Below are 16,977 nucleotides of genomic sequence, written 5' to 3' on the forward strand. Positions count from 1 at the left end.
ATAGGTCAGCCTGTAGGACGTCCATAGGTCAGCCTGTAGGACGTCCATAGGTCAGCCTGTAGGACGTGCATAGGTCAGCCTGTAGGACGTCCATAGGTCAGCCTGTAGGACGTCCATAGGTCAGCCTGTAGGACGTCCATAGGTCAGCCTGTAGGACGTCCATAGGTCAGCCTGTAGGACGTCCATAGGTCAGCCTGTAGGACGTCCATAGGTCAGCCTGTAGGACGTCCATAGGTCAGCCTGTAGGACGTCCATTGGTCAGCCTGTAGGACGTCCATAGGTCAGCCTGTAGGACGTCCATAGGTCAGCCTGTAGGACGTCCATGATAAGGGCTTAGGTTATTGGACATCCATGAGTTTAAAATTATTTGTGTTCACGTTCATAATGAACCGGGAGTTATCTCCCCTAAACTTTCTCGAATATTCTTATGTAAAACAACAGGGGATGGCAACTCGGGATATAGGCATGATTTTAAATACATTTTCAATTACTTAAACTTTTAAAAATAAAATAGAATCTCGTAGAAAAAAGAACTGCACACCAAGTGAACCCAAAACAAAATGTGTATAGTAGAACGGAATATTATTAGTACTTAATAAAGTTACATACGTTTTTTGAGAAATCGGAAATAGCGAAAATTACTACTTCCAGTCAACGGAAATTACTCAAAATTTGACAGAAGGCAGAGAAGTACATGTGAAATTTCATTTATCTATCTGAAATAGTAGGCCTACTCAAGTAATAGGCTTTTGAAAAATTGAAAGTAGAAATAGTACCACTTCCGGTTATCGGAAATCGCTCAAAAGTTGAAGCGCATCTAAGATTTTGATATAATACTCATATATGAAATTTCATCAATCTAGCTTTAATGGTACTCACGTTATCATGTTTGCATACACACACAGAGAGATAAACGGACAAGATTGCAAAAATATGTTTTTTCCGACTCAGGGAGGTGTAAAACGTCGAGATTTGCAAATATCTGGATTTTTTAAATTTGCACGATTACAAGACTTTCTCTATACTTCGTATATAGGAGAAAGTAAAAATGATCTGTTTATTTTGCAATCAGTAAATGCGGTATCCCGAGTTCAAATCGCAGTAGAACGTCCTCCCGACATTATAAAATAAGACACACTGACATACATTTGCATTCCTACGGCCATCAAGCGCTACAGAGAGTGTGGGCTGTGGGTACATTGTACCAGTAGGGCACACAAAATGGTGACAAAAGTTGAGGGTTGTACACAGCTAGCGTAGTTCAGCTCTGGGCCAGCAAGTGACGCAGCTCTGGGCCAGTAAGTGACGCAGCACTTGGTCTTCAAGCAGGTGCCAGAATCTGGTGCACGTCCGACGAGATCCTACAGCCCTACACAAGTATTCGACAGCACTACACAAGTATTCGGCCACTGACGACGTCACTCGTGGCCCCGCCTGCAGTCACCCCTATGGCAAATCTTGCCAACAAACGTCTCACTTCAATTATAAAATACCAATTGGTGGCGGATTGAGGTGGAGGCTGCTTGGACAAGAGTCCAGGGCCTTCAATTTCAGCGCTTCCCTTCATTAAATTAATTGTAATTTGTTAGAACTTACAATAAGTGGAATCTAGATCTCCACAGTTTGAAGTTTCATATGTACTATATTGTTATTTGTACTGGTATTGAACTAGTTTGGCTTGTTTGGTCGTCGGATCAATATTCGACTGATAGATTTTTAGAACAGTGCTTCCAGATAAGTGGCAGGGCTTCCCAGATATGTGAATATTTGATTGATACAGCTTGAGAACTGCTCTTTCAGGTAAGAAGAACGCAGATGATGTTCAAAATGTTTTTCTTAAGCATTTACTTTTAGAACATGCATCACAATATCGTTAACCAACCAAAGGGAAAGTTAAAAACATTCCCGAACAAACATTATGGCTTACGTCAGTAATATTGCTGGAATTACTAGACTGTGGTCCATGTTATTGTCCCAGACGGCCTGATCAACGCTACTGCCGACTATTTCAATTGGCTGTTTACAGTTTTATTATACAAAGTAGGGACCGATAAGCCTAGAATAGATACAAATTTTGGTGCATTAATTCAATATTTGTACAACAATAAAAACACGCTCCGTCCAGCTGATGGTGCCCCTAGTGGTAGCTGTGTCGTTTATTGAATGGGAAATCTGTGGAGCCCATCTCTGTGTATAAGCCGCTAGGTAGTGTGTCACTCCTTCACTCAAAGTTAGAGACACATTCGTCGGCGTGGAGAAAGTCAACTTTAAATGTGAATCTAGAGGCAACACACACATCAGGTACATCAATAAAGATGTCACACGCACACACATTAGGGCAACCGCTGGAAATAATGACAATTCTGAGATAGAAAATAAATTATGTAGAAAAATATTTATTTATTGATGTTAAAATTTCTCATTTAAGTCGCATTATTTATATAATAAGTATTTAAAAACCCTAAAATATATTCATAAATACATGTACATAAACTCTACATCAGATACACAATGGAGAAGGATGAAGGCCTACACGTTAGGTTGTGTCGTGTTCTCGACTTTGGAGCCGTCAACTTCATGAACATTCTTCACTGAACTTTTGTTGGCCTCAACTTCTTGAACATTCTTCACTGAACTTTTGTTGGCCTCAACTTCATGAATATTCTTCACTTCCAACTGAACTTTTGTTGGCCTCAAATAACACACCTTAACACTTCAAATAGGAAACACGGGGAGGTCGGGACGGTAACCTGCACTCAAAGGGACTGATTCAAAGGGTAGCTGGCCAATACACGGTGGATTCTACCAACAGCTGGCCATTAGACGGTGGATTCCACCAACAGCTGGCCACTGGACGGTGGATTCCACCAACAGCTGGCCATTAGACGGTGGATTCCATCAACAGCTGGCCATTACACGGTGGATTCCACCAACAGCTGGCCATTAGACGGTAGATTCCACCAACAGCTGGCCATTAGACGGTGGATTCTACCAACAGCTGGCCATTAGACGGTGGATTCCACCAACAGCTGGCCATTAGACGGTGGATTCCACCAACAGCTGGCCATTAGACGGTGGATTCCATCAACAGCTGGCCATTACACGGTGGATTCTACCAACAGCTGGCCATTAGACGGTGGATTCCACCAACAGCTGGCCATTAGACGGTGGATTCCACCAACAGCTGGCCTTTAGACGGTGGATTCAGTCAACAATATTAAAAGTTACTACCAGTTTAAAATTATATTGATAAAGCCTAATTGTAGTAGCCTTTAAAGTCATTTAATTCCATCACCAACATTTGGTCTGAAATTAACTTCCAATAAAAATAGAAGTTATCCTTTGATTAAAAAAAGTACAGTCAGATAGTGGTGGTACAATCAGTATGAGTACAATTTGACATTGGTTGGATCAAAAAGCTTCTACGTGGACAAAACTCGATCACAGATTGTGCTTTATAAAAAATGTTACAATTAAAGGATATATACATAAACAGCTGTCAATAAGTCACTCAAGTCGTACACAAAGTTAAATACTGGAAGAACTGGCAAGAAAAATCTACTGGTCACGTGATTGTCACTAGCCAATGGCCTGGCTGAGTAGGGGCAAAATTATACGGTAATAAATACATAAACCATGTATATATATATATATATATATATATATATATATATATATATATATATATATATATATATATATATATATATATATATATATATATATATATATATATAAACTAAATATAATGCTAAAATGATACTAAAGTATTACAAGACAGATGAGCATCAGACTTTAAAATAGCCATGTTTAAAACGATATTTCATCAAATACAAGTGACTGATAATGCTTGCGTAGAATGATGAAGAAGACACATCGTATAGGCCTACAGCCACACAGTTGACAGGACATTAAGAACTAGAGGACACACATAAGGACATTAAAAACTAGAGGACACACATCAGGACATTAAAAACTAGAGGACACACATAAGGACAATAAGAACTAGAGGACACACATAAGGACATCAAAAACTAAAGGACACACATAAGGACATCAAAAACTAAAGGACACACATAAGGACATCAAAAACTAAAGGACACACATAAGGACATCAAAAACTAAAGGACACACATAAGGACATCAAAAACTTAAGGACACACATAAGGACATTAAAAACAAGGAGCATTAAGACAAAAGACTACATGAGGCAATTAGGTACTACACAACGTGTCCTGACAGTTTAGCACTACTGCACGTGTCCTGACAGTTTAGCACTACTGCACGTGTCCTGACAGTTTAGCACTACTGCACGTGTCCTGACAGTTTAGCACTACTGCACGTGTCATGACAGTTTAGCACTACTGCACGTGTCCTGACAGTTTAGCACTACTGCACGTGTCATGACAGTTTAGCACTACTACACGTGTCATGACAGTTTAGCACTACTGCACGTGTCATGACAGTTTAGCACTACTGCACGTGTCATGACAGTTTAGCACTACTACACGTGTCATGACAGTTTAGCACTACTGCACGTGTCCTGACAGTTTAGCACTACTGCACGTGTCATGACAGTTTAGCACTACTACACGTGTCATGACAGTTTAGCACTACTGCACGTGTCATGACAGTTTAGCACTACTGCACGTGTCATGACAGTTTAGCACTACTACACGTGTCATGACAGTTTAGCACTACTGCACGTGTCCTGACAGTTTAGCACTACTGCACGTGTCATGACAGTTTAGCACTACTGCACGTGTCCTGACAGTTTAGCACTACTGCACGTGTCATGACAGTTTAGCACTACTACACGTGTCATGACAGTTTAGCACTACTGCACGTGTCATGACAGTTTAGCACTGTACATGGTGACAATTTGAACATTTAAAAAAATCTAGAGACAAAATAAACCAGCTAATCACTCATTAAAAGTTGAAGACGTCACTGACGTCATCATCTGAGACTGAGACTGGAAGCCAGGCTGTATTTGGGAGATAAACCTGACCCCCGGTCCCTACAGATCCCCACCCTGGGGGGTCCTGGGTAGAAATCTGGCGCGAAACTCGTCGTCTGAGAGTGTCATGGGCGGCGGCGATGTCGTGACTGGATCCTCCGAGTTGAATTCTTTGGTTGGGGTGGAGGGGGAGATCCTGACGTGTTTGCGTGGGGTGGTGGGGCTGGGTCCACGCAGGATGCCGTTGTTTTTCTGAAATGGTGGACAGACAGACATTAGTGGACAGACAGACATTGGTGGACAGACAGGCAGACATTGGTTGACAGACAGACAATGGTGGACAGACAGGCAGACATTGGTGGACAGACGGACATTGGTGGACAGACAGACATTGGTGGACAGACTGACATTGGTGGACAGACAGGCAGACATTGGTGGACAGACAGACAGACATTGGTGGACAGACGGACATTGGTGGACAGACAGACAGACATTGGTGGACAGACAGACAGACATTGGTGGACAGACAGACAGACATTGGTGGACAGACAGACATTGGTGGACAGACAGACAGACATTGGTGGACAGACAGACAGACATTGGTGGACAGACAGACAGACATTGGTGGACAGACAGACAGAATGACATTGGTGGACAGACAGACATTGGTGGACAGACAGACAGACATTGGTGGACGGACAAACAATAGTGGACAGACAGACATTGGTGGACAGACAGACATTAGTGGACTGACAGACAGACATTGGTGGACAGACAGACAGACATTGGTGGACAGACAGACATTGGTGGACAGACAGACAGACATTGGTGGACGGACAAACAATAGTGGACAGACAGACATTGGTGGACAGACAGACATTGGTGGACAGACAGACAGACATTGGTGGACAGACAAACAATGGTGGACAGACAGACATTGGTGGACAGACAGACATTGGTGGACAGACAGACATTGGTGGACAGACAGACATTGGTGGACAGACAGACATTGGTGGACAGACAGACATTGGTGGACAGACAAACAATGGTGGACAGACAGACATTGGTGGACAGACAGACAGACATTGGTGGACAGACAGACATTGGTGGACAGACAGACATTGGTGGACAGACATTAGATGCTTTGAAAAATGAGTGTGGGGGGAGAGTGTCCAATAATTGAAACGGGAAGGGGGTGGAAAAGGGGAGGGGGGACAAGTTGCATGGCTTTAGGGGGGAGAAGAAACCTGAAGCTCAGACACGGGATGTGTTGGGATATCACTGGGACACCTCACCCCGCCCCTCAACACTGGACCCCATTGATCGCCCCCCCCCCCTACCCCGCACACAACCCGGGTAAGACTAAAAGCCAGGGAGAGCCAGGTTAGCAGTTTTCAATGTTTTCGTTTCATTTCACGCCAAGCACAGCCTGATTCACTCGGTGCTATGTGTGGCCTCATCAACATCAGTGGTCTCAATGTGGCCAAATCAACATCAGTGGCCTCAATGTGGCCAAATCAACATCAGTGGCCTCAGTGTGGCCAAATCAACATCAGTGGCCTCAGTGTGGCCAAATCAACATCAGTGGCCTCAATGTGGCCAAATCAACATCAGTGGCCTCAGTGTGGCCAAATCAACATCAGTGGCCTCAATGTGGCCAAATCAACATCAGTGGCCTCAGTGTGGCCAAATCAACATCAGTGGCCTCAATGTGGCCAAATCAACATCAGTGGCCTCAGTGTGGCCAAATCAACATCAGTGGCCTCAGTGTGGCCAAATCAACATCAGTGGCCTCAATGTGGCCAAATCAACATCAGTGGCATCAGTGTGGCCAAATCAACATCAGTGGCCTCAATGTGGCCAAATCAACATCAGTGGCCTCAATGTGGCCACATCAACATGATTGGCCTAAAAAAAAAGTGGCCCATCAAGGTGCAGCCTATGACGTTGAAGCCCAACATGGTGTCACCAAGCATGTTTTAATACCTCAGTCACGTGGTACGTCACACCAGGCCACGCCCTGATACAGAGCTGCTAATTTAATGAATGCCAGACCCATGACGACAGCTGACTGACGGGGGGACTACAACGACAAGGGACATAACCCCAGGAATGTTGAGCCCCGGCGTGTCTAATGATAGGTCTGGCCCTATTGTTACACACGTGTCACCTAATCTAACACGATCATCTTAGACACGCCCACATATATTGGAACATATATGACATCATAAGTAAACATTGGACAGACTTTTTGAAAACAAGGCAGACACCAGGGACACACAATGCGACAACATTGTGGCCTGATTATGCAATCGTGAAACCTCCTATGACCCATGTTAACCTCCCACTAGTGTAACCCATAACCCGTGTATTACCCATGACCCGTGTATTACCCATGACCCGTGTGTAACCCATAACCCGTGTATGGCCCATAACCCGTGTATGACCCATAACCCGTGTATGACCCAAGACCCGTGTATTACCTTGCCATTGTCCGAGTGGTTGGTTCTCAGGTCCTGGTGTAGAGACTTGAGAGTTTCTTGCAGCCTGAAACAGCAGTAGTGGTCAGTGGGGGTGGGTGGTCAGGGGGGTGGGTGGTCAGTGGGGTGGGTGGTCAGTGGGGTGGGTGGTCAGGGGGGTGTGTGGTCAGGGGGGTGGGTGGTCAGTGGGGTGGGTGGTGGGTGGTCAGTGGGGTGGGTGGTCAGTGGGGTGGGTGGTCAGGGGGGTGGGTGGTCAGGGGGGTGGGTGGTCAGTGGGGTGGGTGGTGGGTGGTCAGTGGGGTGGGTGGTCAGTGGGGTGGTCAGTGGCTGGTACGTGGATCGTCAGTGGGTTGGGTGGTAAGTGGGGTGGTAGTTGGGTGGTAGGTGAATGGTAAATGCAGTGGGTAGTGGGTATTTATCGGTCATTTCATCAAATGATGTCTACAGCTAAATAGACACACGATGTCTACAAATGATGTCTAAATACATGAAGAAACAAATCATGTCGTTACCTTTTGTAACGATCCTCGATTTTAGCCTTCTCTGTCTGGGCATCCTGCAAAACAAATTGTGTTTACAGATATCCTGAGGGCTACGGGGGGGGGGGGGGGGGGGGCAGGGGGTCAAGGTGTGGTGGGGCACGGGTCAAGGTGTGGCGGGGCACGGGTCAAGGTGTGGTGGGGCAGGGGTCAAGGTGTGGTGGGGCAGGGGTCAAGGCGTGGCGGGGCATGGGTCAAGGTGTGGTGGGGCACGGGTCAAGGTGTGGTGGGGCACGGGTCAAGGTGTGGTGGGGCACGGGTCAAGGTGTGGTGGGGCATGGGTCAAGGTGTGTGGGCAGAGGCAGACGAGCTCACCATTCTAAACCTGTGCACAGAGCCTAGAGTCTAATAGAAATATTTTAATTTAAATATTTAATTTTAAAGTAGAAGATCATCGGCTCTGTGGGAGAAGATTTTGTTGCTGTACGGACTCATCTTACGTTCATAGGTCCCATTCGTCAGAAGTTTGGGTCGATGAGGCGAATATTACCACGCTTATATCAGAGATTAATTTTTAATTAATTTTTTTTTCGAATAACCCAATCTTTAATCAAACTTTCAAGAGGGACCATATGTCGGCGTGCACTACAAGATCGTCCTAAGCAGCCGGCCCATCCAGATATGAAATGTGATACAAAAACAAATCTCGCCCAAAAAACCATTGCAGTTTTGGCCAGATTGGCCGACTTGCAGCCAATAGTCGCGCGTTTAGCGAAATGCAAGCCATGTGTTGTTCAGTCTTTTGTTCGTGATGACGTCAGAGCGGTATTTGATTGGCTTGCCCGAGTTTAAACTAGCGCTAATCTTTCATTTCATATTGGCGTTAAGGACTACTCACCTAGGGGATTAGGATTAAAGGGTGGGCAAGTCTCAGGGGCCAGGGGATTAAACTCGGGAGGATCAAATAAACGATTAGCACCGCGCGGCTGTCACTCAACATCAACAGGTGGTATTGTGGTCAACTTTAGCTGATGTCAACATCTATAGCTGGTATTGTGGTCAACATCTATAGCTGGTATTGTGGTCAACATCTATAGCTGGTATTGTGGTCAACATCTATAGCTGGTATTGTGGTCAACATCTATAGCTGGTATTGTGGTCAACATCTATAGCTGGTATTGTGGTCAACATCTATAGCTGGTATTGTGGTCAACTTTAGCTGATGTCAACATCTATAGCTGGTATTGTGGTCAACTTTAGCTGATGTCAACATCTATAGCTGGTATTGTGGTCAACATCTATAGCTGGTATTGTGGTCAACATCTGTAGCTGGTATTGTGGTCAACATCTGTAGCTGGTATTGTGGTCAACATCTATAGCTGGTATTGTGGTCAACATCTGTAGCTGGTATTGTGGTCAACATCTGTAGCTGGTATTGTGGTCAACATCTGTAGCTGGTATTGTGGTCAACATCTGTAGCTGGTATTGTGGTCAACATCTGTAGCTGGTATTGTGGTCAACATCTGTAGCTGGTATTGTGGTCAACGTTAGCTTATGTCAACATCTATAGCTGGTATTGTGGTCAACTTGCTGATGTCAACATCTATGGCTGGTATTGTGGTCAACTTTAGCTGATGTCACTGTCCTACACTGTCACCTATGTCCCGCATGACGAATGTCCTACAAGAAAATTCACCAGTATATCCCACCTGAGGAATGTCCTACAAGACCACTCACCAGTATGTCCTACAGGACCACTCACATATGTCCCACACAAGGAATGTCCTATAGGATCACTCACCAGTATGTCCTACAGGACCGCTCACCAGTATGTCCTACAGGACCACTCACCAGTATGTCCTACAGGACCACTCACCAGTATGTCCTACAGGACCACTCACCAGTTTGTCCTACAGGACCACTCACCAGTATGTCCTACAGGACCACTCACCAGTATGTCCTACAGGACCACTCATCGGTATGTCCTACAGGACCACTCACCAGTATGTCCTACAGGACCACTCACATATGTCCCACACAAGGAATGTCCTACAGGACCACTCACCAGTATGTCCTACAGGACCACTCACCAGTATGTCCTACAGGACCACTCACCAGTATGTCCTACAGGACCACTCATCAGTGTGTCCCACACGAGGAATGTCCTACAGGACCACTCATCAGTATGTCCTACAGGACCACTCACCAGTATGTCCTACAGGACCACTCACCAGTATGTCCCACACAAGGAATGTCCTACAGGACCACTTACCAGTATGTCCTATAGGACCACTCACCAGTATGTCCTACAGGACCACTCACCAGAATGTCCTCCATCTCGTGGATGATGTTCTGCTTCTCTCGGACAAACATTTTCCTCTGCTCGTCCTCACGGAGCTGCCTCAGGTGGAGCTGGTCAGAGAGGTCAAGGACGTGTTCCTGTGGACGTGAGGTCAAGGTCGTTAGTGCTGGGAGCCAGGCGGTAGAAAGACGTTAGTGACTGGACCAGACAGGTCAAGAACTTACGGCTCGAGGTCAGAAAGGTTAAGGATGTTAGTGTTGAGGGTCAGAAGACACGCGGGAAGTCCGGCGGGGCGTCTAAGGCTGGTGCCCCAACTACCAGTCCGGCGGGGCGTCTAAGGCTGGTGCCCAAACTACTAGAGACGTGGAACAGATGAAGTAGGGTCAGTTACTGCTGGCTGACGTCATCAATGTGTCATTCATGTCTTGTGTGTACCACGTGACCAATGTACTGCATGGACCACGTGATCGATGTCCTGGTCAGGTGGGGGGGGGGGGTTAACGCCATTTAGGGGGCCAACAGCCGACCATAATCAATTTTTTTTTATAGTTACATAAATTAATTTTCTTGCATTTTTACTTTCTCGTATATACGAAGTATAGAGAAAGTATTGTAATCGTGCACAAAAATCACTTGAAATTTTAACAATTTTCACCGTATTACACCTCAGTCCTTCGTCACATCCGAAGTATAGAGGACTTATTTTAATCGGGCAAAAATTATCAATCCAGATTTATCAAAATTAAGAGGTTTTATGCGTAATCCAGTCTGAAAAACTGGGCTTTGCAATTCTGTCCGTATGTCTGTGTGTGTGTGTGTGTGTGTCTGTCTGTGTGTCCGTGTGTAAACACGATAACTTGAGTACCGTTACAGCTAGGTTGATGAAATTTCATATATAAGTATTATATCAAAATCGTAGATCCGTATCAACTTTTGAGCGATTTCCAACAACCGGAAGTGGTACTTTTTCTACTTTGAATTTTTCAAAAGCCTATAACTTGAGTACTATTTCAGATAGATAAATGAAATTTCACATGTAAGTAAAAGATCTAATTCTCTACCTTCAGTTAAATTTTGAGTAATTTCCGTTGACCGGAAGTAGTAATTTACGCTACTTCCGATTTCTCAAAAACTAATGTAAATTTATTAAGTACTAATACTATTGCGCACTATTATACACACCTTTATTAGGCGTTCGCTTGGTGCGCAATTGTTTTTTACTGATATTCTATTCTATTTTTAAAAGTTTCAGTATTTAAAATGGATTAAAAATCATAACTATATCCCCAGTTACCACCCCTGTTGTTTTATATAAGAATATTCGAGAAAGTTTAGGGGAGATCACTACCGGTTTATTTACTTGATGGTTGTTTTGTAAAAAGAATACCGTAGCTGCGGTTGGATTATCTTTATTCTATAGACATCATCCTACGATGTGTATTCTTTTTTCCTTGGTTTTTAAACCATTATGAAAGCCAAGTCCTCTTACTCCTACAGTCAAACACGCTGTTGTCGGCCAAATTCTTTTGAAAATAAACCGGGAGTGATCTCCTCTTAACTTTCTCGAATATTCTTATATAACTATAACGCTACGGGGGATGGCAACTCGGGATAAAGACAATATTTTTAATCCATTTTTAATTACTTAAACTTTTTAAAATAGAATAAAATCTAAGATGAAATAAAGTGTGCATAATAGTGCGGAATATTATTAGTACTTTATAAATTCACATGCGTTTTTTGAGAAATCTCTCTCTCTCTCTCTCTCTCTCTCACACACACACACACACACACACACACACATCCACACATAGGCCTACACACACACACACAGACATACGGACAATATTGCAAAACTTTACATTATTTTCTTATTAGTCGATGATCTCTCAAAATCACTTTCTTTACTTTTTGTTTTTGGGTGTTATTCAAACTGATGGTGAAATTAGACTAAGAGAATGCTGGAAAGGCTCTCTCTGGGCGCAGACGCCTAGAAAAGCGTGTTGTTCGGGGTGATTCTAATTACATTGCCAATGTATTTTTAGAACCATAAAAGTAAACACCACTTGCCGAACATTTACTTGCATCGCATTGTCTTATTGTAAGTTATTGAGTAGGATCTATATATGTGACTTACATTTTTTTAAAGTTTTGACTTAAAGTTTTTAATTGTTGGCAAAGTTTTTACTCCTTTTCATACTATTTGTTTTTTGTTTTTGTTTTTTCGCGGATGCCCAGGAAAGTGTATATATATATATATATATGTATGTATATATGTATATATATATATATATATATATATATATATATATATATATATATGTATGTATATATGTATATATATATATATATATATATATATATATATATATATATATATATATATATATATATATATATATATATATATGGGTCCAGATTTTTTTGCGGGGTAACCCTTTTTTTCTAGTTCCGACACGGATGTATATCTGCCATCAACGTACGGCACCACGGGTCTAAGTTATTTGACACCTTTAACTATATTTGACACCATTTAAAATACTTGATATATGTGCTAATTATATCACAGACGAACTTTATGACACGTAACAACACGATTCATCATATTTGTCAACTGTGTTTACATCACACCTTAGTTCTAAATGGGTTGGCACTCAAACACAGCCCCAGAAAAAGGGAACTTGGGTGTAGGATGAAAGGGGAGAGAACTTGGGTGTTGGATGAAAGGGGAGAGAACTTGGGTGTATGATGAAAGGGGAGAGAACTTGGGTGTAAAGGGGAGAGAACTTGGGTGTAGGATGAAAGGGGAGAGAACTTGGGTGTAGGATGAAAGGGGAGAGAACTTGGGTGTAGGATGAAAGGGGAGAGAACTTGGGTGTAGGATGAAAGGGGAGAGAACTTGGGTGTAGGATGAAAGGGGAGAGAACTTGGGTGTAGGATGAAAGGGGAGAGAACTTGGGTGTATGATGAAAGGGGAGAGAACTTGGGTGTTGGATGAAAGGGGAGAGAACTTGGGTGTTGGATGAAAGGGGAGAGAACTTGGGTGTAGGATGAAAGGGGAGAGAACTCCTGAAAGTGACAACTGTGACAGGCCTGGTGCTGATTTATTGTCGCAGCCAGGGCCCAGCTAGCGGGTTCTAGATCTGATAGCCATCAGCCCGTGGGTACCGTCATGGCCCGTGGGTACCGTCACGGCCCGTGGGTACCGTCACGGCCCGTGGGTACCGTCACGCTACATAACAACTCTCTCCTCCCATACGCCATGTTATCAACAGGAAGCCAGACCATATGGGTGGGGGTGGGGGAAGCCAGACCATATGGCTGTGGGTGGGGGAAGCCAGACCATATGGCTGTGGGTGGGGGAAGCCAGACCGGTCCCATAAGGGTGGGGGTGGGGGGGGGGGGGGGTGGGATATTCCTCGGAATATCAAACCAAAAGATTGAATACATTAGTTGTGTTTTTTTTAAAATTATATTTCGTATAGACTATCTTGTCACGATTTTTTAAAAGCTTTGTACATCCTGTGCACTTGTAGATCCTGTACACTACAACTATCTCGAGTTATATTCAACGGCTTTGTACATCCTGTACACTAACTAGCTCGAGTTATATTCAACGGCTTTGTACATCCTTTACACTTGTACATCCTGTACACTATAACGAGTTATATTCAACGGCTTGTAGATCCTGTACACTTGTAGATCCTGTACACTATAACTAGCTCGAGTTATATTCAACGGCTTTAAAATCATGAATACAGTGGCTGGCAAGACCAACAGATGTCCATGACACGTCAGCCTCCCTTCAATAGAGGATACACATGATTCAAGATTTTGACATTTTTACATCAATTCAACTTAAAACAGTTACCTCATTATTGGTACATATACAGTCTTGCAAATTTGACATACTTTTTTAAAATTTTAATTTCTGCTTTTGGTTTGTTTGGGTTTTTTTTTAGGTTTTTGGTACGTGCAAACGATTTCAATTTTTTTAAAAACACAGGAGTGATCTCCCCTAAACTTTCTCGTATATTCTAATACAAGTATAACAATAAGAGTTGGGTTATCCCAGTGCAATCAGTCCCTGGGGCAGTAACATATTTTTTTTTAATTTAAGAATCCGGAAATAAAGTATCACTTCCATATAGCAGACGTCACTCGAAATTTGGGACTAATCCAAGAATTAGATCTTCTACAATTTCGTCTGAAACAGTACCATGTGGATGTGCTCCCATGGAAATACTCTACAGCACCACTTCCGGTTACCGGAAATCGTACACAAAATGAAAGAAACAAGAGCATACAATCTAATACATGTATTTGAATTTTCGTCAACCTATCTCTTAAACTACCGGTGTAGCCGTCATTAAACTACCGGTGTAGCCGAACTACCGGTGTAGCCGTTATTAAACTACCGGTGTAGCCGTTATCAAACTACCGGTGTAGCCGAACTACCGGTGTAGCCGTTATTAAACTACCGGTGTAGCAGGATTTAACGTTGTAGTTGAAACAGGTCATTTGTAGGTCTGGTAGTCGTAGCGAAACGAGGTCATGAGAAAAGTGAATGACAGAATCAAGATGACAATCACAGCAACACCTGGCAAGCAATCTATGATTGTGGGATTGACAAATGTTGTCTTAAAATAGCACAAGGAGGGAAATATTTAGGGGCGTGCAGTTTAATAAGTGTTAACCAATCAATTCATTATTTTACCACATCTGCCTGTACACAATGCGCAAAGGGTTTATTCTGCCTCTACAATAGATATGTTAAAGCTGTTTTACAGGATACGAGCCGACCCGCGGCGTATCATATGCCGCTATTTAGTTGTTTTACTTTCTTCTTTTCCGTAATTCATAATTTGTGCCACTGAAAATATTTGCTTTAAAACACTGTCAGTAGGTCGTTAAGGACGATACTAGCCCCACCCTCCTTTCCCCCAACCCCTACCCTACACCCCCCCCCGTGAAAGCAGCCTCCTCTTAGTTACCTCCCCTAAGTTTAAAATCGTTTCAAACTAAATTATCTGCCCCAATTAGCCGTCACTAAACCCGGCTTTACGATTGTAAACATTTAGCGTGAACCACAGCTCACCAGAGTTAGAAACTCTGCCTGTAGTATGTGGTCGTTGACCCACCAATTATAGGCACAGTGCCAATCTGTATGTGAATGATTTCTTGGGATTTTGTTTAGCCAATCTGTATGTGAATGATTTCATGGGATTTTGTTTAGCCAATCTGTATGTGGATGATTTCCTGTGATTTTATTTTGCCAATCTGTAAGTTAATTATTTATTTAGGTTTTAGCTGATTTGTATATGAACGATTTCTTTAGGTTTTAGCTGATCAATATGTGAATGACTGTATGTGAATATAATTTCTGCTGTTGTCTTTTGGACACCAATTCAGAAGTGCATGGCTTCACCTTGAATTCAGCAAACGTTTTGTTCTTGTAATTTCCAACTTCATGCAGTTTATAAAAGTGTTCTCTTAGTTTTGCCTGTGCTAGACTAGAATTGCTCAACTTAGCATTGCAAATCATGCAGTTAGTACAGTGATTCCCATCAATTCCCATTACACATTTGAATCACAAGTCGACTACTGGGCCACTATATTGAAATTAAAAGTATGTTTATCACAGCAACACGATCAACGCGCGCCTATATAAGAAACGTTGACACCATTCGTGATGTATGTGGGTATGTGTGTCATGACTTAAAGGGTTCCACAATAGATAATTTATCACGATACTACGTGGTATCTCGCTCTGACGCACTATTTTACTGTTGTCATATATGACCTGTCATCAGTCGCTGCCATTAGTTCTATCTTCTACACAGAAAAAATTCTATCGCAAATCATATGTCTGGTGTGTGTTTTTTATCACTGCTGAACTACAGATACTGAACTCACAACACAGACACATAACACAATACACAGACACACAATACACAACACATAGACACACAATACACAGAAACACAGCACAGAGACACATAACACAATACACAGACACACAATACACAACACATAGACACACAATACACAGAAACACAACACAGAGACACATAACACAATACACAGACACACAATACACAACACATAGACACACAATACACAGAAACAAAACACAGAGACATATAACACACAGACACACAGACATACCTCTAGATCGTTGACTACCACTTGACTCTGTATTTCTTTATAAGCAATCTCTAGAGGAAACAATTGAGTGATATGTTAATCTCATTCATATCTAATGTACACTGGACAAACATAAGCATCTTGTGTCACAAGCATGACTTGTATAAAAATAAAATGTCACATATGTGTGTCAAAAACATCTTGAGTTAAAATGTCAGGTTATCTTGTGTCACAAATGTGACGAAAACAAATGACAGAACATAAGTATCACTTTGACCCCACCCCTCTCCCATAGCCCTATCCTCCCCCACCCTCCCTTGCTCCTACCTCCCTCAACTTGCCTTACCCTCCCCCACCTTGCACCATTGCCCTCTATCTCCCCCACCCCCACCTCCACAACCTTGCCTTATCCTCCCTCTCCCTCCCCCTTGCCCCAACCCACCGCTAACTTTGCTTTCCCCTCCCCCTCACATTGACCCACCCCTACCCACTCCCCCCTACTTGCCCCCCTCCCTCCCCCCAACTTGCCCCCCTCCCTCCACCTTGCCCCACCCCCACCCACTCCCCCCAACTTGCCCCCCCTCCCCCACCCACCCCCCAACTTGCCCC

The 16,977-nt window shown here is 43.3% G+C and overlaps 1 protein-coding gene across 1 annotated transcript in view; it reads right to left on the reverse strand.

Annotated features, from left to right (window-relative positions):
• Positions 1 to 3,714: 3,714 nt before the first annotated feature.
• LOC131935547 (centrosomal protein of 128 kDa) overlaps positions 3,715 to 16,977 on the reverse strand; it is a 37,420-nt gene continuing 24,157 nt past the window's right edge. Inside the window, exons 24-28 of the mRNA XM_059291995.1 lie at positions 16,390 to 16,439; positions 10,242 to 10,358; positions 7,953 to 7,996; positions 7,444 to 7,507; positions 3,715 to 5,212 (exon numbers count right to left, since the gene is read on the reverse strand). Coding sequence (XP_059147978.1) covers positions 5,021 to 5,212; positions 7,444 to 7,507; positions 7,953 to 7,996; positions 10,242 to 10,358; positions 16,390 to 16,439 — 467 coding nt within the window. The 3' untranslated portion in view covers positions 3,715 to 5,020. The remainder of the gene's footprint in view (positions 5,213 to 7,443; positions 7,508 to 7,952; positions 7,997 to 10,241; positions 10,359 to 16,389; positions 16,440 to 16,977) is intronic.

This window comes from Physella acuta, unplaced genomic scaffold (assembly GCF_028476545.2).
Source record: "Physella acuta isolate Inbredline_101_S28 unplaced genomic scaffold, ASM2847654v3 ptg000148l, whole genome shotgun sequence".
Classification (NCBI taxonomy): Eukaryota; Metazoa; Mollusca; class Gastropoda; family Physidae; genus Physella; species Physella acuta.